The sequence below is a fragment of the Talaromyces marneffei genome, chromosome 1, assembly GCF_009556855.1.
Source record: "Talaromyces marneffei chromosome 1, complete sequence".
In the NCBI taxonomy this organism is placed as follows: Eukaryota; Fungi; Ascomycota; class Eurotiomycetes; order Eurotiales; family Trichocomaceae; genus Talaromyces; species Talaromyces marneffei.
The window spans coordinates 892,807-916,842 of record NC_072348.1 but is presented as its reverse complement, the minus strand read 5'-3'; the positions used below and the strand labels follow the sequence as shown (position 1 = coordinate 916,842).

Here is a 24,036-nt window from a genome sequence, read left to right as displayed (position 1 = left end):
CTGTTTTGTTCATAATTATTCAGTTTCTATAAATGTTCGTCTAATTATCGTCACAACCAAGGCGGTGCACCGGCCAATGATACTCGTTCGGGGGTGGGCGGGGTTCCCCCTTTCAGGGTTAAAGCCCTAACCCTGGCACGTACACAAGCATACATACTACGTCGTATGACAGTTCTCCGCAAGGAAAGAGGCAACAAGAAAGAGAGAGAACCGCCACATCTGTACTTGACATGGGTTAACAATCCTCGGGCGCTACCAGTCTGAATCAAAACCAGTTACACACATTGCGGGCACAAAGCACGAAGACCTACACCACGAAGTTTAATCCCCCCCACCTGGATGGTATTCCTAATATGGCTGGTAGGTACGTACTGCATGGCAATATATAGCATCTCAAGTGATCTGCAATGACTGTTCACGTAACAGGGCTAATGAGATTTGCTTACAAGACCGAGTGGATGGAAGCAATACAAATCCAGGATAACGACTAAGCTAGTGCAAGTGAAAATTCATACTCATCACGAAACCATAGCAAAAATACATTCATTCATTAAAAGAAACGTATTGCGAGCGAGCCGACTTAGGGTTATAGTTATCAGAAGTCCGAAATGGGATAACAGTAACCCCAACCCTACATTCTCTAGATTAGGATTAGCGTGTACATGACGTACATTAGAACCATCGCTGCTTAGTTAACTTTAACCGTCAGCATTTCACTCTCAAACGCGCCAACGTCGCCCTCATGACTGAACGTCCTGCTGCGCCTGTCAAGCTTTCCTTGCCATTAGTAAGCTACCCACAGTGCTGATATTGACACCTCCTAACTCATTCTCGATAGAAATATCAACAGGACCTGTTCAACGAGCTTCGCAATGAAGATGAGCTCGTCATTCTCGCCCGGGGCTTGGGGCTCCTGCGAATCGTGACCAATCTCCTTCATGCATTTGATGCAGCAGGTAACAATCTGATTATAGTAGTTGGTGCTGATGATAGAGAGAATGAATGGATTGGCGAAGGTATGGCTCTCATATATCATTGGTCTCAGCTTACTAATATTATCTTGGTCGACAAGCGCTTGCGGAGCACTATGCGATCAGCAAGTCTCCCCTGGCAAGGGGGCTGAAAGTGATTAATACAGATAGAGCCACTGTTCCTATGAGGTGGGTGTTGAGCCTTTGATGCCTATACAAGTCAACTAACAAATAGCAGAGAGAAAACATATAGTCGAGGAGGTATATTAAGCGTAACATCACGCATTTTGGTTGTTGATTTATTGTCCAGTAAGCAACTTGAGCACCGTGATATTGGTCAACCATCCTCTAATTTCATCACAGAACTTCTTGACCCGGAGAAAATCACCGGCATAATCTTGTTGCACGCGGAAAGGCAAGCCTGATTAACTCCTATTAGCCGTGAGCAATATGCTAACTTTATGTCAGAGTTGTTGCAACCGCTCTTGAGGCCTTCATAGTGCGAGTGTATCGCCAATTCAATCGAAATGGCTTCCTCAAGGCGTTCTCTGACAGTCCAGAGCCTTTCACCACTGGATTCGCGCCTTTATCCAACATGTTGCGAAACTTATTCCTACTTAAACCCTCGCTGTGGCCTCGATTCCACGTTACTGTAGCGGAATCTCTTGAGGGTCGGCGTAAGGCAGAAGTTATTGAACTTGAAGTTCCCATGACCGATAAAATGAGAGACATTCAGAATGCGGTTATGGAATGCGTCGAAATTAGTGTATCTGAGTTAAAGAAGGCCAACAGCGGCCTCGATATGGAAGATTGGACGCTGGATAGTGCCTTGCATAAAAACTTTGATGTAGCGATACGTCGACAATTGGACCCAATTTGGCATCGTGTCAGCTTTAGGACACGGCAGATTGCCAATGACCTGACGGTTCTGAGGGCTATATTACAGTAAGGCAGATCAGAAGCCAGACGGGTTGACGTTACTAACTTCTATAGCTCTCTTCTTACATATGATTCGGTATCCCTGTTGAAATACTTGGACACAGTTGTTGCAGCTCATTCTGCTCCTCCAGGTTCAACAAGACACAGTTTCTCACCTTGGCTGTTTTTAGATGCAGCGCATGTCCTCTTTGAAACAGCAAAATCCCGCGTATATCGAGGGAAGATAACCGGCACCAATACATCAACAACTCCGAGTGCATTCTCTGCTGCGTTACAACCTGTTTTGGAAGAGCAGCCTAAGTGGCACGTGCTTGCAGAGATTCTTCAAGAGATTGAACAAGACGCATATCTGAACCCCACACAGCGCGGTGATTCTAATAGTACTGTGTTGATTATGTGCGGTGATCAGCGCACATGCAGACAACTTCGAGATTTTTTATCGTTGATGCACGATCGTCCTGTTGCCGACACAGATGACGATGAAGATGGCTTTGACGAAGAGAAATCATCCGAAAATAGTACGTCGGGAGAAATCCTGGTGCGAAGGAAGTTGAGGGAGTATCTCAATTGGAAACAGAATTTTTCGCGTGTCAAGGATAATCTTTATGTACCGAAACAGAACTCAACCGACGCACCAAATCGTGGGCAGAGTTCCTCATCGGTTCCAGGAAGGGCTCCTCCGAACAAACGTCGCCGTGTACGCGGTGGTGGAGCAAACGCTCTTGTCTCTGGCCGTGCCCCGAATTCAAGTGTACAAGGGCAAGACGAAGCCCCTATCCAGGTATCAGAATTACTAGAAGACCTCCAACCGAGTGCAGTGGAGGAAGTGCTCAAGGAAGACATCGTCGTTGACAACCTAGAAGACATGGAAGATTTTTACGAACTGTATGATATGAATGACCTCGTGATGATTCATCCTTACGACGGCGATATGGATGAACGAATCTTGGAAGAAGCTCGACCACGATACATTATCATGTATGAACCAGACGCTGCTTTCATTCGCCGAGTTGAGGTATACCGCAGTTCACACAGTGACCGCAATGTGCGGGTGTACTTTATGTACTATGGAGGGTCCGTTGAGGAACAGCGCTACCTGAGTGCAGTGCGACGGGAAAAAGATGCATTTACGAAGCTAATCACAGAAAAGGGCGTAAGTTTGTCTCTCGTACTAGCTCACAGACTTTTGCTAACTTTACTTATCGTAGGGTATGGCCGTGACACTTACACACGACAAAAGCCTAGAAGACCCCGAGGAACAGTTTCTCAGAACGGTCAATACTCGAATCGCCGGAGGCGGACGATTGGCTGCCACTGCAGCGCCACCTACGGTCGTTGTGGATGTTCGCGAATTCAGAAGCGCGTTACCATCTCTACTACACGGTCGTAGTATGGTCGTTGTTCCTTGTCAATTGACAGTTGGAGACTACGTCTTGACGCCCGACATATGTGTGGAACGAAAATCCGTACGTGATTTGATTAGCTCACTGAAGAACGGACGTCTCTACAATCAGGCCGAGACGATGCTGAAACATTACAAAAACCCGCTACTCCTGATTGAGTTCGACCAGAACAAGTCATTCACATTTGACGCCTTTGCATCCGCTTCCCTACCCAGCACGAGCTTTCTATCCGATTATGTCTTCACGTCATCTGGCAATCCTGCATCAGCTGCAAGCAGTTCTCTCGTCAATCCATCAACCCCCAAATCCGCACAACACATGCTTGTCCTCCTAACACTAGCATTCCCACGCTTGAAAATAATATGGTCCTCGTCACCATACCAAACCGCCGAAATCTTCGCAGAATTGAAGAATAAAAATCCGGAACCCGACCCTATCAAGGCTGTTCAGATTGGTCTCAATGTTGATATTGCGGCGTCCTCGAATCCAGGCGACGTCATGGCTGCAGCTGGTATAGAGCATCGAGTGTTCCATCAGCTTCCACAGGATATGCTTCGTTCTGTACCTGGGGTTACACCGGTTGTACTCGAGCGACTGAGTCTGGAAACGAATAGTATTCACGAGATTGCTAATATGAGCGTGGATGAGCTCGATCCACTTGTTGGGAAAGGGACGGCGCGGAAGATTGTTAGATTCTTCAGGAAGAGTGTTTTTGAGGATGAGACGGAAGGTACTTGAGCTCCGTTACTTCATCTTAATGCTAGATTTGAGGTCTCAAAACTCTACGATCTGACTACCATTTCATTAAAAAGGAGCAAAGTTCGGATTACCAGAATTTCATTCTATTGCTATACAATACGTAAGAATCGACAAGTATAAACCCTCGTAAGCAACGACAAAGGCAGCCGCAAGTGTTGATGATGCGGAGGTATCATAATTGTTGCGAGCTTTTGAGAAGAATGAAAAATGTAATGTTTCATAAACCATGACATGCAGTGAATGCGCATGTGGCAAAACGTCAAAATCAAGTAAACACTTCGTCAAGTCGTATCGCAACCATCATCCGTTCCCTGTCTGTATAATCAATGTGACCGAGAAAATGATGGGGGTATAGCGCCGAACAACACAACGAAGCCGAGTGACGGAGTTTCTCTGGCCGTACCATTCTGGACAACAACATGTGTGTGACTACTCAACCAACCGCTTTCTGACCTGTTACGCCTTTGATGTTTCTTCGGCGTGAGCCCAACTAATCGAAGCGGTCTCTCTTCAGTACCAGATCAAGAAAAGCGATATCGTGAATGGCACATCATGATTGTGTTCCCGAATAAGATTTTCCCATGAATAAAATAACCCAAATTATTCAGTAATGAAAAGGCGACCCAGGTCGACCCATGGCACTCGTGTCCCGTCGGAGGCAAACCACTTTCGATGAACTTTTCTGTGATGATAAAAGTAGTAAGCTCGCCGGGTATGTATCAGCGGTGATTTTTTTAGATCTCGTCGACATCGATCTCCTTTTCGTCTTCACTGTCACGGTCCTCGTCGAACTCGACGTTGTCTTCGAAACCTTCGTGACCGTATGTATCGGTTTCGTTGATCTTGGCGTTTTCAGGCAACTCGCCATAAGCCTTGAGACTGCGAGCCTCGTCGGCGCTGTATTTCATAATGACATCGCCCTTCTCATCTTGGTAGTCGCGGAGGGAAAGTAGGATGATATCGCCTTGGTTGATCCACACCTTCTTGCGGAGCTTTCCTCGAATGTGTGCGAGACGCTTTTCGCCGTCGAAGCACTGGGCCTCGAGACGGCCGTTTCCTAGCATCTTAACGACCTGGGCGTATTCCTGACCATCTTCCTTGAAGATGAGTTCGCGCTTTTCGTTGTCGTTCTCGTTCTTTCCACGACGACGATTCTTACCACCCTGTTTTCGCGTGTTAGCAAGCCGTTCAGCGGCAAAAGCGGGGTTGTGCGAAAAAAACTTACCTTTCCCTTATTCTTAGGCATGTTGGCTTGAGTCCAGTAGATTCACGTAAAAGGCTGGTATTGAGATGATAGGGAGGTCAATGCCCTTGTCTGGGGTTGTTTCTTGTCGGATTGTTGAAAGGAGAAGAGGGACTCGGGAGGTATTTATACAGACAGCGCGAGGGCTCACAAAAGAAATTTGGTGGGGTTTGGGGCCTGAAAATCGCCTGATTCCTCCCACTTCGATTCGCCGGCTTGGCTTTGATGCCTGAGGCGCCGAGATCTGGTTCGTGCCTTTCTGCCTTGTTTTCTGCCGCTTGCCACCCGATCTTTTTTTTGGCCTCACCGCCCGATGTTCTGCCGATTCACGTCACATGAAAGTCGAACATCTTGAAATGGATTGACACATCCCTTTGTGCTTCATGGCCATTGTAGAGCTTAACAAGGTAAGTTCATAATGCTTTTGCATTGAATTTTTTTTTCTAACTACGAAAACCTCAAACTAGCAGTGACTCCACCACTTCCTCGTTATGACGATTCTAGCCACGCCTAAACCGCAACAACCCTCTGTTGCTAGCTAGACATGATACTTATCCCATTGCCTATGCAACCTTTACGGCCTACCTTCAAAGCACTTGGCCATCAACATATCGTTTTCAAATATCATGCCAGTCCCCTCTTAACCAACTGGGCTATGTTCCGCAGCCGCTACACGGAACAGCCACATGTTTTAAAGCCCAAAATCCACGAGTTCTACGATAATCGCGACCCTAATACGTTATGGTGGAAGGTCACAACACAGCCTTTGAAGGTGAAAAGGGTTATTCGAAGTCATTGGTCGCGCCGACTACGTCGAATCTTTCGCGAGGCATTGTATCTGAGAGGATATGATGAGACTGGCAAGCCACTCCCACAGGAGAAGCTTCCTGAGGGGGTGACTCTTCGTACGGCTCCGCTACATGGAACCCTAGAGATGGAGCCTGTGGAGACAATAATCACACAAAACGATGCGGCGGTCAAACGACTGATGGGAAAGCAGCTAGACCGTGTCATACAGACCATGAGAGAGTGGCCGATTGATGAGAAAACGGGAGCTTATATTGCATCTCCACCGTGACGAGCCGTAGGCCTTTTCTTGCTCAACGGGAACATGTAACATAGACGCCACAAGATATATAGTCGGTTGTAACAATAATCATTGTAATGTTTATTCCTCACTCCGTACGGAATCGAAAGCCAAAATCGGATGATGGCATATTGTGGGTCGCATATGTATGTTTGGCTTGTGATTGGCTGGTAAGCATGTCTTTAAGATGTCGCTCCTGACCTTCGGCGCGCGAATGTCGCGGAGTCCCTGAAAGAGACACATCATCATCATCATCCATTGCTCGTCGCTTTTCACAGTTCCCAGCGCTTTGATATTGGCACAATATCTGTCTCTCACGATGTTGGTATCCTTGACTGTGGGCAAGGTCGACGCTGGCGTCGCAGTCTTGTTAACGCAGGACAACAGACTGGTAGGCAGCCCCATACCCTAACATCGCAAACATCATCTTCATGTCGCATGATGATGAACAACGCCATTTGTGCTCGATAATCCCCAATCACGGCACTGACATCTTTCTGGTATAGATTGAATTTCCCTCCGTGCTACTTCCTAAGAATATCAGTTCAGGAAGCATCGTGGATATCAACGTCTCACGGAACCTTGACGCCGAAGCGAAGAGTATAGCAAGCTTCCAGTCGCTTCAGAAACGCATCCTTAACACCTACGGTCTCGAAACTCCCTCTCCTCCCGTTCTTCGTCTTAGGAATGCCACACAAACTTCATTGGTGCTCGAATGGGAGCCGATTAAGCTCGCAACAGCCTCGTTGAAATCGTTGTCACTCTATCGCAACGGATCGAAAGCAGGATCGATCCCCCGTCCTCTTGAAATGCTGAGCACTAAGATCAGTGGTCTGGCGATTCACGCCGAATACACATTTCACCTCGTCCTGCGAACCTCAGCCGGAACCTATCATTCAGAAAAATTGACTTGCCGCACTCACAAGATGACCGATCTCTCGGGTATAACGGTGACTCCGGGCATCATGCCACAACCCCAAAGGGAGGCTCTTGAACGTGCTATCGACAGAATAGGCGGAAAACTTATCGATACCGTACGAATTGACACCACACATTTTGTTTGCACAGAAGGTCGAGGTCCGGCGTGGGAGAAGGCTGTGGAAATGAACCTGCCTGTCGTACGGCCGGAGTGGCTGGATGCATGTGAGGCGGAGGGAACCATTGTTGGAGTAAGAGGTTATTATCTGAATGCAGACCCGAAACATCGACAGTTAGGACCACGCCAGGTTCCACAGCAGCAACAACAGCCGGCTCCTGAATCGGTTGTTTCAGAAGCAACAACGCCCCCAGCTAGCAGCCATTCGAACTTTCCAGTGCAGAATGTACCGGCATCAATTCCAGAAGGACCGCCCACACCATTCCCTGGCGGACCTACGGAAGCCACAAGAGCCGAGATTCAAGAGAAGCATGAAGATGATCATGCAGAACCTCCCGCCCCACCTCCGAAGGACGAACCCATTGAGGAGGCAAAAGATAACGATGCGGAAGAGCCCGAAGAATCTGATAACCACGATGAAGTTGAAAAAGACACTGATAAGATCGACGATAAAGAAGGTCTCGAAACAGTAGCGGCCGCCGAACCCGAACCCACGAAAGAGATACATAAAGTTCAACCGGAAGGGGAAAGCGAGCTCGAAGAGGTCTCTCTATAAGCTATCATTGACTTGTACGAATGTTTCTGCGGTATGAAAATACAAGGCAACACTGGTTTCTTATGTTTATTCTTCTGCTTATTTGTCATGGGCATGTAACTTTTGGCTGTGAGTGGGATATGTGCTTATAATGATTAGATACTCATTCTTGTATTCATGATCATTTGTTGGTCATGGTTCATAGATAATGGAATATAGTTCAATTTTACTACTGTATACTATATCTGACGTCAATGCTAGTTTAATTTTAAGTGCTAATTTCCCCATAGAGTTCGAAGCATGAACTATGAAATCATGGCAACCACCTACTAGATTCACTCAACCTGAACAAGATTCTAGTCTGGCCCTGGATGAACACCTGGTATCTTTTGTTGTTTCCTTTTGTTCACTGCTTTATGAGGAATTTCAATCTCATGTGCCTTTGATTCTAGAACTCACTCATCTAATCAAGCAGCAGAACATGAGGATCTGATTCTAATCGGAACGGCTTTAGAGTGGATTTGTGCTGCACATGTAGCATAAAACTGGCCAGAGCAACATCCAGGGAGGATTCAACGGCATGCAATCTCGACATGCACATGAGTAGGCTAAATGTTTCAATGTTGGTGCTCGATTGATATATATTCGCATCTTTACTGTGCTGAATGACGAAAAACCATGTTTGATAATATTGTTTGTGTTCTCGGGGTATAAACTCAAAATCTCCTGAGCATAGTCCAGCATTTAGATATACACGCCTATCACCAGTCTCGATGCTTATCCCAGACATATCCATTAGAGATTCCGATAGTGAAGGATTGCATGATGAAATTTGAAGCTAGCCCTAATCTCCCAAATACGGTATAGCGTTGTGCTGATAAGACTATCTTATCGATTACAGATCAAATGTCAGACAACAAGCGAGTAGGACAGACGAGATGTCTCTTTGAAGTTTCGTTTTCCAAATTATAAATAATCAATCGAATTACATGGTCGATCGTCTACTTGCGCCATCCACTCGATACCCAATAACTGGGGAAACAGACCGGAAAAAGGAGTATCCAGGCGGCAAAAGGCTTATCTCGGCCCGTGTCCCATGTCTCCGCGAGAAGGGATGGATGTAGATAAAAAGATGGGGGGCTCGGAAGAGCTGAGGAAAAAGGAATTGTAGTTTCAATTCCTTGAAACTCCTATTTTATACCGTGTGTTGACTTATACCCGTTGCCTCCCCCCCTCTGACATTCATGATCCATGTCCAGAATTAGATCCAAATCATTCATTCTACCTGTATATACTACTCACACATCTATACAATGTCGACCACAGAAGAAAAGTCCACCGGCGACTATCGCCAATACCTTCCGGACCTGGGTATTCCGCGTTTCACGACTATGAAGACTCAGGATGCGCACGAGTACGCTCATGCATTCAAGACGAAGCGCATTCCTCCTTGGCTATATGCTCTATTTGAGCATTGGCGGGACTTGTACGAGGAACCATATCAGGGCATTTCTACAAATGGTAAACCATATTGCAGGAATTGACTCAGTGAACGTGATATTGACGTCTGGTGAATAGGAACTATCCGCCAGGGTCTTTTCTCCATTCAAGATGAAGGACTACCAGTCGAAGACATCGTCGCCTCAGTTCAAGGATTGACCAAACTCCTCAACAAAGAACAACGCAAAGCCCTCTCATTCCACATAGGCTCTCCAGAATGGCGAACATGGTCCAATCCCGAATTACTGCTCGTTCACAAAGGCATCCGTCTAGACGAAGTCGAGGTTCCCGTCCGAGATGCCATCATGAAAGTCCTCGAGACAACCCTCTCACCCGAAGGATACGACAAAGCCACTAAAGCAATGAGAATCAACCATTATCTCGGCGAACTGGTCGAGTCTCCCAAAGCCATGAATGAGTTTTCGTACAACTTTGCCATCTTCGGAAGACCGTCTACTACACGACCATGGGGCTGGACATTTTATGGCCACCATCTCTGTCTGAATATCTTCATCTACAAGGGCCAGATTGTCGCTAGCCCATGGTTCACTGGTGCCGAGCCTAATGAAATTGACTCTGGCCCTTACAAGGGCACTCGCATCCTGCAAGTTGAGGAGACTCTCGGTATTCAACTCATGCAATCCTTACCATCCGAGGTTCGGCAAAAGGCTCAAACATATAAGAAGATGAACGACCCTGAGATGCCTCTTGGTCGTACCAACAAAGACGACCAACGACACTTGTGCGGTGCATACCGCAACAACCGACAAATTCCATACGAGGGCGTCCTCGTTTCGGACTTCACCTCCGCACAAAAGGAGCATGTTTACGGTATCCTAGAGCAATACCTCCTTTACCTCCCCAAACGATCCCGCCAACTCAAGATTGAGCAAATCAAGAAATATGAGACGGAGACATACTTCTCATGGATCGGCGGCTTCGAGAATAACGATCCATTCTACTACCGTCTACAGAGTCCCGTTATCCTTGTAGAGTTTGATCATCATTCAGGTGTGTTTTTGACGAATGAAGAACCCAAGAAATTCCATATTCATACTTTGCTTCGTACGCCTAATGCGGGTGACTATGGATATGCGTTGAGACCGTTGATTCCGCCTGTTGAGAGTACGGTTGCAAAGCATATCACTTGGTAGTTATGTAGACTTATTGAAACGTCGGTGTAAATATAGTCTCCTGCTTCTTTTGTTTATTTTCAGCAAGCTAAGCAGGTAGAAGAAGACAAACTTGTGATTGCCAATAGTGAAATATATCAATTATATACTGTTCCAAATATTTACGCCGAAAGTCAATAAACCACACGTCATATAGTCAATGGTATCAATAATCAGCCGACAGACAAAAAGAAATCGAACGAAGGTACGGACGTGCCTCGTATTGTAACATCAAAATCCAATGCAAATAGAAAAAAAATAAAAATAAAGAATAGTGAGTGTACGTGACAAAAATAACAAACTATTGACGGATCTTTCGGGTCGAGTCTCCCACATCGACATCACTCAACATAACCTCAACCTCCCTCAAACTGCTATCGCTATTGGAGCTGGTAGTTTCAAAACTTCCGCGGCTCTCTTGTGACGCGTCATCATGTGTGTAAGACGCATTACGGCTTTTGCGACGCCTCTGCGACGAGTTTCCTTGCACATGGCGAGCGGTATCAACGCCCAAACCATGGGGTGAAAGCATCGATCTTTCAGTGATTGTTGGTATCCTAATGGGGTTCAAAGATGGACTTGCAGAGCGACTGTGAACACTGTCGGCATCATGAGAGACACCCACGTCAAGAGCGGCGAGCAAAGCAGCTTGAAGCATCTTGTTCTGTCGCTCCAATGTGGCCACGCGAGACTCCAAACTTCGGACAAGGTGGAGGTAGTTTATCTGAGAGTCGCCGGCGAGTATTGTTGCATCATGTGCGGTTTCTGACAATGAAGACAATGATTGGTCATAAACTGCTTTCTGTTTTCCAGTGGCTATCCGTTCACTGGCGCCGGCCTCCGTCCTAAGGTTGTCCTTGTGAGGACGTGAACGAGGTTTATGCCTCTCTTCATCAGAAGACGGCAGCAATGGCGAATCAGGTTGGATTCGTCCCTGGATCGAGTTTCTAGTGGTATCTCTTGTCGGGTAGGCTGCCTTGCCATGTCGGATAGAGAGACTTTCAATGGAGCTACTAGTCACACTGGCACTGCGAGATAAACCTTCTTCATAGCCATTTGTAGTTGCGACAGACCCTGGCAGAGAAGCTGTAGAGTTTCGTCGCCGGTGGTTAGTCGTGCCTTGGGCATTGACGGGTGGATCCCTGGGAAGTGGGATTTCAGGTACTGCACTGACACGATGCCTTTGAGTTGATTTCCATGCATCACTCTGACTTGGGGAGCCAGACTGTGTGCTGACAATGCTGGCATGTCTCATCTGTGTCGCATCATGAAGTTCTGTGTCAGTTACAGACGCTTCTCTCTTTTTGCTGGCATCCAAATCCCGCATTCGAAGAGCATGAACTTGATCAGCCCGTCCTCGTCGAGATTCTGGTCTGGAAAGAGCAGGAGACGCAGTGCTCGGCGTTTGGTCATCGCTCATGATACTAGTGCCATCGGAGGCATCATTGCTCCTGCTTGAGTATTGAGATGATGGCCGAGGCCCAATCCAGGACCGCCGCAATCGCAACTTTTGAGGATTCATCCCTAGAATTGGACTGTCTCTGTCTTCCTCTCTATACTCCAAGGGTGCAGAAACCGGGTGTACAGGTGTCGAAATATTCCTGTCCCTCGGAGCAGGGTTGTTGCTGATATTAGCGCCTGCACTTTGTGGGATTAAAGGTAAAGGCTTCGCCGGTGGAGGCAGAGGAGCAGCGTCTGTAATTACATACAACGGAGCTCTCTTAACTTTCTTCTTTCCCTTTTTGTTGCTGCTACTATCAGATGCTGCGACATCCGGAGTCGCACTGCGAGCGCGACGAGATTGAATGGGAATTGGGGAAAGAAGAGCTCGAGGACGAGGAAAAATCGCCAAGCTTGGGCCAATAGAAGAAACAGAGCGAGGGTGCACCAGCACTGGGGCCGAGTCGTCTGTCAAACTCAAACGGCCTTGAAATCCAGCCCGAGGATGGGGATCTTGTGGGCTCAACGGCGGCTGCTGTGGGGAAACAACAGGCTTACTCGTAGTAGAATTGGTGGGAGACATACACTCAGCGACTAGTTTTAGCGGTATGGGGCCGGCGTTGGCTCCATTGCGAGGCTTTGACACTGACAGGCCCGGTTCAGCTGGCGACAGGGGTGCTGGTTGGTGTGTTCCCCTGGAAGTGGAAGCTTTGATGAAATTAGTGCTTAGTTCCTGGGCGGCTTGAACTCCGTCGTTTTTTTCGTCCACTCGCAGCTTCTTTTCGAACCAAGGAGTGTCGGTGACCCCTTGGTTGAGAGAGTGAGGCTGTTCATTGTTTCTCTCAGTGGCTGCACTAAATGTTTTTGTGGTGGTTGTAGTTGCAGTCGTAGTCGAGGTTCGAGCGGAAGTAGCGGCAACCAAAGGAGGAGCAGAGGTAGAAGTGGTGGCAGGCTGCTCCGCCAAATTCTGGGCACTGTTTTTCTTTTTCTCAACCCCTAATCGCTCCGTCGCCCGGAGAAGCACTGCAAGACTTTTCGCGTCATCACAGTCACAGTTAGATCCACAGCAGCTGTCATCGTCGCCCTTGTCCGTGTTGGGCTTGCTCTGGGCCTTTCTGCCAGAGCCAAGGGCTCCGGCGACACGGTGCCCCTGGATAGTTTTGTTTAGTGCTGGATTAGCTCCGCCAACCCGCAAATCACGGCTCTGGCCTCCATTTGGGTGTGTCGCCGGCGGATCATCTTCATTTACATTGTGGGTTGGTTGGATGTACGGTCGATCCGTTGCTGACACCAAGGTGAGACTAGAAGGCTGTTGTTGTTGTTGTTGTTGTTGTCGTTGTTGCGATTCTGACTGAGGCTGAGAGTCGGGTTGGGCCCGGGCTTGATACGGTGGCGGACTGGACTCGTGAGGATACAATTCTGGAAACGAGACGGAAAATTCGACGAGAGCTGCCAAGTCTCCTAGACTCAAGGATTCACTGTGCAAGCCGTGAAGAGGTAATGTAGTTTGCGATGTCGATCTGTTGTCATTACTGGTTCTTGATGCTAGCGCGTCGTCAAGCCATGGACGTCCAATGGCTTCTACATCTTGCTTTGTCCGTGATGGACGAGATTTATCGGAGGAGTCTCCAAGACCTGGGAGCAACCCTTCACGCTGTAAAGCTACCCAGTGTTGCCGTTGGGTTGTGCGTTTCTCGGATGAGCTACTTGATGCATCAGAGCCCTTCACTGATGTCCTCTCAGCTTTGGTCTGACCCAGATATCGAAGGCGGCGCTGACCCGCCTTGATCAGGTCCATATTTCCGTTAGTAGGTTTCTTGGGTAGGTTGACTTCCTCCGTATCTTCCTGTGCTTGAAAGAAGCGCACTAGTTCTGCGATATTCTCGTTTCGCATTGGGCGACTGGATGCTCCAGCCGATCGAGGTCGGGGTTTGCGTATTTTTGGTATCCGATGAACTTTTTTATAGTCTGTGATGGCTGCTGTTGACATTATAATATGTTGTGGCGTTGTGTTGAAGGCCTTCTCGGAAGGCCTGTATATTGGGATGGCTGGGCTCGGTGCGGGAGGGTCGTTGAGCATCGAGCGGGGATTGTGTGTCGTGAACTTATTTACTTAGGAAGTAGGATGCAATGGTGTTTCTTGCTGGGAAGGAGATGGTATGTCGAGACACGAAGGTGAATGAGACGATATTTCCGAGCGATGACTAAATCCGAGACGAAACGAATGTATTTGGCCTCATCCACTCTCGCAAGGGCCACACAGACGAATATATAGATATAAAAGTAGATATATACAGGATATCGTGGCACCAAAGTCAAAACGCCATGGCGTCGTTAAGTTTTGTCTGACATCCTGTATGGAGTGGCCGGGACCCCAGCACCAAGACGCATACTTTGATCCAGGATCAAGGAAGGAAGGAAGGAAATAACAGGCGACGGCATATGCTATATACATCAAGACTGAAACTGGTCGAGGGGGAATGTGATCGGAGAAAAAAAAAGGAAAAAAAAAGCTAAAAAATCAATGATCTCACTGGGTCGTGGATCTATCTAAGCGTTGTTGCAGCCACTGGGCCAATGTTTGGCGTAGAACAAAACACATCGGACGAGGCAAGCACAACTAACTAGTAACCCTTCACCCCCTTGACGAGACGAGTGATGGCTTGTAATTGAGTCGAGGCAGACGCCGTCCCGAATGATGCATAGTCGCATATGCATCGGCTCGTCAAGGACAATGAACAAGCTGGAAAGTGGAGGGACCTTTGGTCCTAGACTCCTTTGTTGCTTGGGATGAGATGTATGGATCCCACACTAGAGTAGAGCAGAGACAAAGATATGAGCCGAGAACACGGATCGCAGTACGGAGTAACGACAATGCGAGTCCAGTTTGGTAATGGATCTGAAGTCTTCCAGTTGGTTCTTGCGATAAGACCATTGATGACGATCCGAGGGTTTAGCTCTGTCCACAGGATGAACCGGTTCGTTGCACATCCAGATCGATCATCAGTTAGAGTTCAAGAGGGGGGCCTATCAGGTCAGTAGGTTCCAAAGGATAGTCTAGACTAGTATCCGAAGCATATTGCTGTGGAGTATCGCACCTGAGCACCGACACTATGATGCCGTAGCCACTGCACTAGACTAAGTGGACTCTGAACCCAGGTAACTCGTCCTCAGCAAGAACCACACTGTCGGGATACATCATCAGTTGAGTCTGGACATGGTTCTTGTCCTGTCAATTCTGGGTCCGAGTGCAGCCATTTGTCCGACGCAAGCAAGGGATGCAAGCCACGCAAGCCATACCAGATATTGAGAGAGACGGATGAGAAAGGATGAGATGGATCAATTGTCGCCGGGGAAGGCCCAGTTAATCAACTTAACTCTACCGTAGGTGGGGAATTGAGTTGGACGCCGGATGTTCAGACCACCGCTTCCTGACTCTCTCTCTCGACGTCCCTCCTGTTCCGATTTGGGGACGAGTCATCTTCTGCTCTAGCTGTTGGTGGCGTATATGAGAGATCAATTGCTAGTTCTCGTATTCTTGAACGATATGACCCCCCGGACCGCAAGGGATGCACACTAACTAATTAGCTTACATGCTTAGGGCATATCTGTCAGATCGATGTATTTCCTGCTGGCTGGCCAGGTACTATCATGTCTAACAGAGTTAGAGCTAGGTAACTACTCTTTTGTTTAAATTGCGTTGGTTAGTTAATTAACAAGCTTAGTGATTACGGATGTGCTATGCTGTCTGCTGCCACGTCTGCGAAACGAGTACTATAAACGCGACAACATGCATGATGTCGGAGTACATAGATCCAAAATCGCGTATTCTCTACGAGTACTTGAATCCATAGACTGTGAATTATACATACCTAGGTAGATTAGCTGAAACGTCGGATTGCATGAATGTCCTCGGTACGACAAGATCCAGTAACTCCTGAGGACCTCTCGCCGTCATGGCCTAAAAAAGGCATCATTCAAATCACCAGCTCTAAAAAAGCACAGGGCATCTGTCAGTAATGAGAGAGAAGCAAAAGAGCGACTTTTTCGGGACGGACACCGACCTCAGTCCGCATTCAAGCATCCAAGGTTCTCTAGTTATTTATTTTAGACGAAGTTGTCAGGCAAAAAATCAAATAAAAACTATTGGATTATCAAATGATCAAATCAATATCTACAAAGTCCTTTGTGCACTTCCCCAAATGGAGCATTAAAGACTTGCAAAAAAAAAAAAAAAAAAAAAAAAGAAAGGAAAAAAAAGGAAACAAAAAAATAAATTTGAAGAAAAAGAAATGAAAGGCAACCCGCTACACACTACTCTATGTACGGAGTCTAAAATGGATAAGCTTAGATACGACAGCGTACAGGGACAGACAGAATAGTTATAGTTAATCAATAGTTTTGATTCTTCATATCTCTTTGAGTCTTTGGATCAAACTTTGCTTTGAAGAGACGAACCCCTTGCTCGTTCGATGTGGAATATCGAATCATTACTCCATTAGGAAAGTTTATGGCGCCTTTGAGAGGTCAGGTTCAGGGTTGTCGATGTCGCTTCCCCTTACCCCCTTTCATCTGGCAATTTGTTTACCCAGCGATTATTCATTTGTACGAAATTGTACGCAACAAAATGGTCGATAGGTGGGATGTGATCTGCTGATCTACTGCAGAGATGCTGAAAGATCTCCACCGGTAACTGTCAAAGACGTAGATGGTTAGGTTAGATACGGGCCTACTCCTGTACTGCCGCCAACATGAAGCCGTCCGTAGCCTCTGTACCTTTCATTCATGGCCCAACCCAGACCCTCTCTAATGTATGTCCTACCTCCTGAAATAATGCTATCCCAAATGCAAAATGCTTTGCGAACAAACGCCCTCGAAAATGCAAACAATGCCCGAAAACAAACAATTGATCGTAATGAAACAAATCCAAGCCCACTAAAATATGCAAACAGTAACTTGATGTCGAAGCCAGTAAACCGGTCGTGCCGCCAACTAACTCGACATATAAAATCGACTTATTTATTCTAGTTAGCATGTGAAAAGTAGTTCATCTTCTCTTGGGCCGAATGAACGGGTCGGCGTCTTTCTTTTTTCGCATCGGCATCGGAGGACGTGGCGGCATATTGCCAGGCCCAGGTCCAGATCCAGGCCCAGGTCTAGGTCTGGCTCCTTTTGGCCCGCGAGGTGCTTGTATCAACTGTACAGCGACGTGTTAGGGACCACTATTTATAGCTACTCCTAGTTCGATGGCAACTTACACTATTATCCACCAAAACTTTGCCACCATTATCATTCATAGGATTAGACTCATGGACAATGCGTTGATATCCGGGTCCATCGCGAGAAGGTTTCACCAAGTTCTGGTAGATATTGTTAGTCATGAACAAGCGTAACAGGAATTGATAGATACTTACACTCGGGACTTCTTGCGGGGTTTCTGCGTCTATCCTACGCTTGGTATTCTTCGCAAACGGTCCACTAGGCGGGAGCTTCCTCTTCCCCATCTGTTGCTGACGCTGTGGAGGCGGCGATGGTGATCTAGTCGCCTTGACAACTGGAATGCCAGGATCGCGAGCTTGAGCATTTTTTTGCCTAATCTCCTCGCGTTTAGCCTGTTGCGCTCTTTTATGTCGAGACTCTTCTTGGGCTATGCTGTTCATCTCTTTCTGGGATAGGAGCTCTTTAGACTGACACCCTTCAGCCAAGTGACCAATTTCGCCACACATCAAGCAACGGGGTGCAGTACATCTGATCTTTGTGTGACCGGGCTGCTTGCAGCGGAAGCACATGCCTTTAGCAAGCTCAAGAGCTTCGGCATTGTCACAGTTTCTCGTAAAGTGATCAAAGCTGCCGCAGTTTGCACAGGTCTTCGTGTCGTCCAGTCCATTAAAGCCGCCTGATGGACCACTAAGGACAGGAGTAGGAGTGTTGCGAGCAGACACTGACTCCATTTCGTTGGATGATCTAGTTTCAGTAGGCGTGTGCACCGCAGATGTAGATGATTCATTAGCATCTGCGTCAGCCATATCCACATCTCGATATCCAGTAAACTGTGGACGTTGTAACATCGCCAGAACATCGCCATCCGTGTAGACGTTACGTTGTCTGGAATCAGTGATGAGCTTCTTCCAGAATTCGCCTTGAATAAGGGACTGGGAATTTCCAAGAACCCAGAGGGACGACTTAGCACGAGTCAAACCGACGTTCATACGACGGATGTCTGACAAGAAACCAATACCTTTATTTGAAGCGCGCACACAAGAGAAAATGATGACTTCACTTTCTCTACCTTGGAAAGCGTCGGTGGTGTTGAATTCGACCTTGGAAAAAATTGAATTACCATATCTAGCAGCAAATCGTGTCCTCATTTCTCTCAATTGGCCTTTGTATGGCGTAATGATACCAATCTTGCCCGAGAAATCGTATGACTTGAAGTCGGCAAGCAACCTTTCATAGAGCTGCATTGCTACGTTCAACTCGGCAATGTTGATAAGGGAGTGGCCCTTGGAGGCACTCTGGTGTAGGCCTTGGACGTCAAAGAAGCGATAGGGGCTAAGCAATTGACTGTTGTGCCACGGCCGAGCACGAAGTTTTGCCATATCAGGTCCATCTTGCAACAGGCCGTCGTAGAAGGTCACACTAGGAAACTGACTAATTGCCGGGTGCATACGGTACTGGATATCCAAAAGATGCACGTCGTTAGGGTGGTTGGATTGCATTCGAACGAACAAACTCTGCTCATATTGGAAGCGAGAAGCCTCTTTAGACAGCACAGTAGGTGGAAGCTGTTTGGGATCTCCGACAAGAATGCACTTGGCACAGCCGTACTTTAGCGGGATGAGCGCACTCAATTCGATAGATTGAGCGGCTTCGTCGATAATCACAGTTTCAAAGTCGATATTTAAATTTTGAAACATCTCGTGTCCACTACCACTTAGCGTCGCACAAATAACATGAGCACCGTCAACGATCTCTTGCTGAATACGACGACGAGTCAAGTCGTTGTTGCGAGCAATTTCATTATTGCGATCTCGGGTATTGTCAATTTCTTGACTGAGCTGGGTTCGCTTCTTCTTGAGTAATTCAAATTCACGTAGAAGCTCATCGGGGGGCGTTTGTCCTTTCGCCCTGAATTGGTCAAGTTTTGTTCGAGTTTCCTTGAACGCAGTATCTGTAGATTTGTGATCCTCGAAGATTTTCTGAGGATTCTTTTCCTCCGAGGTTTTTTGAATGGTCTGGTTCAAGCGGGCATTCACAAGCTCATCTAGGGTAACGTCCAGTACATTTGCATTGATAGCATCACTGCGACCTAATCGAAGGACATTGAGCTTCTCCGATCGACCGTTAAGTGTTTTGACGCCAGCTTTGAAACGCATCACCAGTTCATCAACAGCTGCATTGCTGGGAGCACAAACAAGGATTTTTTTGGTAGCTGTCGTAGGCGCTTTAGGCCCTGGAGCCTGATGAGTGCTAGGACGGGAAATAGACACGCTATGTTGATTGCCTAGTGTACTACTCAACAACGCTCCAACAAGAGCAACGATTGTTTTGGTTTTGCCAGAACCTGGTGGACCTTGAATCAAAGTAAAGGCATCATTGTCCAATGCAGATTTGATGGCTTTGGCCTGCGCTTGATTGACGCTATAGTTATCCACTAATGGCTTCAGGCTTGCGTCGTTATATTTGAGGAGCGGTGATGGTTTAGCCTTGATAATCTCCTCGCAAAGATCGTAATACTGCAACGCCATAAGTGCCCCGTACTCGCGCTCCAGTGGTGTTAGTGACGTGATGCGTACTGCCCACAACGTGGCTCCTGGTGACAGAGCGGACACCATTGCACTGCCAGGATTAACACGATATGACACCTCGACATTGCCCTTCTTCCTATTGATGCCCGAAATTCTGGCCAAGCAATGGGATGCTGACTTGTCATTCGCAGGATCTCTGGACTTGGACAGCAACACGATATCTGCCTCACCGAGACCGAAATCTTTCAAATCCGCCGCACTCTTCAAACTTGTGCTCACTTCCATGAAGGAGTCAACGGATAGACGAGTAGCCACCGTGACCTCGAACGGTTTAAAATTGGCTTCTTCTTTGGCGGACTGAAAGCCCTGCCATGCTTCTAGGACCAACAATGGCTCAAAAGTACGCTGATATTCCATAGGGTCCCTGAAAGTAGATGTAATAAGGGAGTAATCCGTACGGCCCGAGTTAGGAGGTAAGTCACCATTGGCAAAGAAATCCCATTCGAGTAAGGTGCGGTGCAGTGACGAGAGATCTGGAACTAAACGAGCTCGCATATCCTTTGCCGATCGCCATTGTCTCACTTTCTTGACAGGACCTTGTTGCTTGAGAGCTCGTCGTTTGCTTTCCTGGTATTCTCTAACGGCGTCAGGGGTTGAGGCAGCTTTCTTTCCGAATAGTTCCACGTCAACTTCATCATCACTTTCTTCTGATTCGGAATCAGAAGCTACCATCATACTATCGGTGGGAGTATGATCTTTACCCCTAATGCCCCCTTGTACTCCTGAGCCCTGTCCAGCAGTCTGCTCTGCCACACCAAGTCCTGGAATATTCTTTTTAAGTCGCTGCAGCTCAGCAAGATCACGTTTTTTCTTGGCCTCCCTCTCCTTCTCTCGTTTCTCGCGGAACGACTCGACTGATGCTCCGGGACGAGTAGGAGGCTTCGGAAGTACAAGAGGCGACTTGGTCGTGGTGGGAAGTTTCTTTTGAGGTTGACTAGCGAGACGCGCTTTATTCATTTCAACAGACCTGGAGAGCTGCAGCAGTGTCTCATCCAGCACGGAAGAATCGCCGTAGTCATCTTCGCTTGTTGACCGAGCTGGAGTTGATCGACCAGATGAATCGGCCTGTTTGGCAAAGGCCGTAATAGAGCTTTGTTTTTTTAATGCTGCAGTTGATGCCGTTACGACTGGCTTCTTATAATATGCTTCGAGAGCGCGCACTAATTCAGCTTTCTCACGTGCAGTCAACATCGTCTTGATCGCTCCTGTTACAGCAACGTTTTCAATAATCTGGAGAGCACTACGATCAACAGTCGTGATATTTAACTCGCCTAGTCGTCGAAGGATTTTTGAGACGAGACCGACCAAGGTCGTGGCAAGATATTCGTCTTTGAGTCGAAGCCATTTGACCATGCCTTTCATCGTTCCTGTCGGGTACTGTAGTAGAGCTTCCCTCACTGTATCTTCCTGCGATGCGTCACCACCACTCATGGCACTCGCAAACACGGGGTATTGAGCAAAAAGAACGTCCGCAAATTGAATAGTATCACGGCAGAATTCCAGCATGACTTTCTTGTCGTTTCCTCGGTTGTGCCAGGCTTCGGTCATGTCAAAAATCGTGGTCAAAGATGACCATTGGCGTTCCCACAGGTTCTGAATCTCCGTCAATTCTTTCTTGTTGGTCAGTTTCCGAGTTCTGAGAATACCGGTTTGCGTGTCACAGAGTACGTCGATAATGTCTGTTCCGGTATGAATCATCCTGGGAGCAGAACCGAAAGTTTTCAGTGCACTGATTCTCGAGAACGACCAGCCGAAACCGTAAACAGCTGTAGAAAAGAATGACTTCAAAAGATGAGAAATCGCGTCTCTCCTAGCAGATTGGCCGCTAACGTTTTTGATGAGATCCACGGCTGCTTGATAGGTGTTAAGATCAGCCGAGAACAATGCAGAAATCAAGGCACAGGCTGTATCTTGGCTAGCAAACAAGGCATCTAGATGCTCAGGGTCAAATTCAGCTAAACGCTCAAATATCTGAGCTGATAGGTGTGTGAGATGGCCATAGATAACATTGTACTTTGTCTTCTCTGGGCTATCCTCGCCTTTTGTAGGAAATTTTTCAAGACCGACCAGCTCCAATATGCCTTTCAGTGCTGCAGTCGAGAGATCTCTGTTGCTTTGACTTAATCTCGCGATAACGGCGTCCCAGATTTCTGGTGAATAAGTACTTTTTCCATGTTGCATAGTGGAATGATTCAATAAGACCTCATAGTCCGTCTTTAATGACTGACATTCAAGAGCAAGAGTGTTGCTAACGACGTCCATGCAACCATTGACGATCAATTGAGCCCTATCACCAGCGCCGCCTAACTCAGGTGCGACAATGATATCGATATGTTCCTTGACAATTTCCAATGTTTCAGATAACACTACGCGCGCAACAGACCCGCGTGACGATTCATTATTGGTGAAAGTTCGTAGCGTACAAAGTAACACTTCGATTCCAACTAGGAAACACTGAAAGCGAGCGACCGAGGGTAATCTTTTGTCTTGAAACCGCTTGAATAGTTGTGAGACTATATATCTGCAAGCGGGTGTCTGATTGATGCTTTTCAAAGATGACATAAAGGGCGATATCCATGATAGCATGTCATTTAGTGGAGATTTAGAAAGCGTGACATCGTCCTTTGCCTCCAGAAGGTAAGTATCAAATTGAGGGTTATTGAAGACTTGTTCAGCGATCGCTTGGGGTGATATGGTCTGCATGGCGTCCCAAAAGTCTGTTGGTGCCTTTTCTAAGAGTAATTGAATGGTGTTCAATAAAACTCTCAGAACGGGTGACTGGATTCCGAGGTGTTCGACAGACAAACGACAAGGGTCAATATCTAGAGCACGAAGATGATGAGTAATTTGATCTTTGTCGAGTCTCGTAATAATGATTCGCAACCCTGTCCATAATCGTTGAATGGCAGAAATATCAAGGTGTTGTTGTTGAGGTGAGGCAGAAATGAGAGCACGAGTTAGTCCGTCTTTCACTGCCCACTCGAATTCATCTGAGGTAGGCGGTCGACGAAAACGAGACCAGCCATGCAGAGCCCAATGATTCCGAACTGGGTCGGGATCGAATAAGAAATTTGTGAGACCTGGCACGTAGTCTGTGAGCTTGAGGGTGCGTTTAGTCTGGATCATTCTAAACGGGGCGTCAAAGTACTCTCTGAGCAGGGCAGCGTTCTTCTGCATGACTTCAGAACTCAGACACTCAAAAATAGCGAGCAATGACGACGTTCTCAAAGCGTCTAGGCCTATTTTCTCTGGCGGAACCGCATTGAGTTCTTCAAGAGCCGTCGTCAAATTCCTCTTCATACGCTTTATATCCCATTCCTCGAGCAATCGCATCAATTTCTCGATATCCTCCTCTTCGTAGCTCTCTTTCAGGTTTTCGGCCAGGGTCACTTTTCCTCGATGATACTGCCGGATGCAAAAATCGCAGCTTTCCAGAGTATCATCGAATTTCCGCCATAGCCAGTCTTGTAATTGTTCTAGGCCATCTTGACTGAAAGCTAGAATTGGTAGGCACGATAATGCCTTGTCTCGGCGTTCCAGTGCGCGTTGTGTCTCGTTCTCGCCGTCGGAATCATCGTAACGGCCGTAGTCATCGCGTCGTTGCCTGGGACATAGCAAATGGATACCGTCTGGTAGTGTTTGTAGTTCCCTGATAAAAAAAAATCACAATCAGACGAAACTCCTTGCCATAACGTATGAGAGAAATTGCTCACCGTATTGTATCCAAGACCTCCATGATGGAGGGAGTGGATCTTCCACGATCAACTCGACAAAGAATTTATTCAGGCGTTCAAGCTAAGCGTTGTACTATCCATAGCAGAGCTGGCAGGATTAGCAAAGTTAGTTCATCAGTCACGCAGGGCTTGTTGATCGAAAGTTCCGTAGAGAAGAAGATGTACAGCGGGCGAGAGCGATAGGTAAATAGAAAGCGGTTCCCCGTCGACGGATGCCCCTAAGAACCGAAATAAAATCCAAAAGTAAATCACAAAGACAAGCTAGATGGATCTAACAAACGCAAAAAGAAGGAAAGAAGCCGCTAGTCGTGATTGCAACTTCGGATTGAATGTATGTTATTTCTTGCTT

The 24,036-nt window shown here is 47.2% G+C and overlaps 7 protein-coding genes across 7 annotated transcripts; 4 read left to right on the top strand and 3 right to left on the bottom strand.

Moving 5' to 3' along the window:
- Positions 1-742: 742 nt before the first annotated feature.
- On the top strand, positions 743-4,051 carry EYB26_000340 (uncharacterized protein; the record flags this gene model as incomplete). The annotated part of the gene is made up of 8 exons (XM_054259657.1): positions 743-787; positions 839-1,016; positions 1,073-1,160; positions 1,210-1,280; positions 1,335-1,386; positions 1,440-1,916; positions 1,965-3,063; positions 3,119-4,051. 8 exons carry the CDS (start codon positions 743-745, stop codon positions 4,049-4,051), a joined length of 2,943 nt encoding a protein of 980 aa, XP_054115632.1.
- A 755-nt stretch (positions 4,052-4,806) lies between these two features.
- On the bottom strand, positions 4,807-5,318 carry EYB26_000339 (uncharacterized protein; the record flags this gene model as incomplete). The annotated part of the gene is made up of 2 exons (XM_054259656.1): positions 4,807-5,235; positions 5,298-5,318. 2 exons carry the CDS (start codon positions 5,316-5,318, stop codon positions 4,807-4,809), a joined length of 450 nt encoding a protein of 149 aa, XP_054115631.1.
- A 541-nt stretch (positions 5,319-5,859) lies between these two features.
- Positions 5,860-6,393, top strand: EYB26_000338 (uncharacterized protein; the record flags this gene model as incomplete). Its single annotated transcript, XM_054259655.1, has 1 exon — positions 5,860-6,393. One exon carries the CDS (start codon positions 5,860-5,862, stop codon positions 6,391-6,393), a length of 534 nt encoding a protein of 177 aa, XP_054115630.1.
- Positions 6,394-6,721: 328 nt separating this feature from the next.
- Positions 6,722-8,054, top strand: EYB26_000337 (uncharacterized protein; the record flags this gene model as incomplete). Its single annotated transcript, XM_054259654.1, has 2 exons — positions 6,722-6,793; positions 6,909-8,054. The coding sequence occupies 2 exons, from the start codon at positions 6,722-6,724 to the stop codon at positions 8,052-8,054; spliced, it is 1,218 nt and encodes a 405-aa protein (XP_054115629.1).
- A 1,292-nt stretch (positions 8,055-9,346) lies between these two features.
- Positions 9,347-10,687, top strand: EYB26_000336 (uncharacterized protein; the record flags this gene model as incomplete). The annotated part of the gene is made up of 2 exons (XM_054259653.1): positions 9,347-9,554; positions 9,612-10,687. The coding sequence occupies 2 exons, from the start codon at positions 9,347-9,349 to the stop codon at positions 10,685-10,687; spliced, it is 1,284 nt and encodes a 427-aa protein (XP_054115628.1).
- Positions 10,688-11,006: 319 nt separating this feature from the next.
- On the bottom strand, positions 11,007-14,225 carry EYB26_000335 (uncharacterized protein; the record flags this gene model as incomplete). The annotated part of the gene is made up of 1 exon (XM_054259652.1): positions 11,007-14,225. The coding sequence occupies one exon, from the start codon at positions 14,223-14,225 to the stop codon at positions 11,007-11,009; it is 3,219 nt and encodes a 1,072-aa protein (XP_054115627.1).
- Positions 14,226-17,192: 2,967 nt separating this feature from the next.
- Positions 17,193-23,689, bottom strand: EYB26_000334 (uncharacterized protein; the record flags this gene model as incomplete). Its single annotated transcript, XM_054259651.1, has 4 exons — positions 17,193-17,342; positions 17,404-17,505; positions 17,560-23,602; positions 23,667-23,689. 4 exons carry the CDS (start codon positions 23,687-23,689, stop codon positions 17,193-17,195), a joined length of 6,318 nt encoding a protein of 2,105 aa, XP_054115626.1.
- Positions 23,690-24,036: the final 347 nt, after the last annotated feature.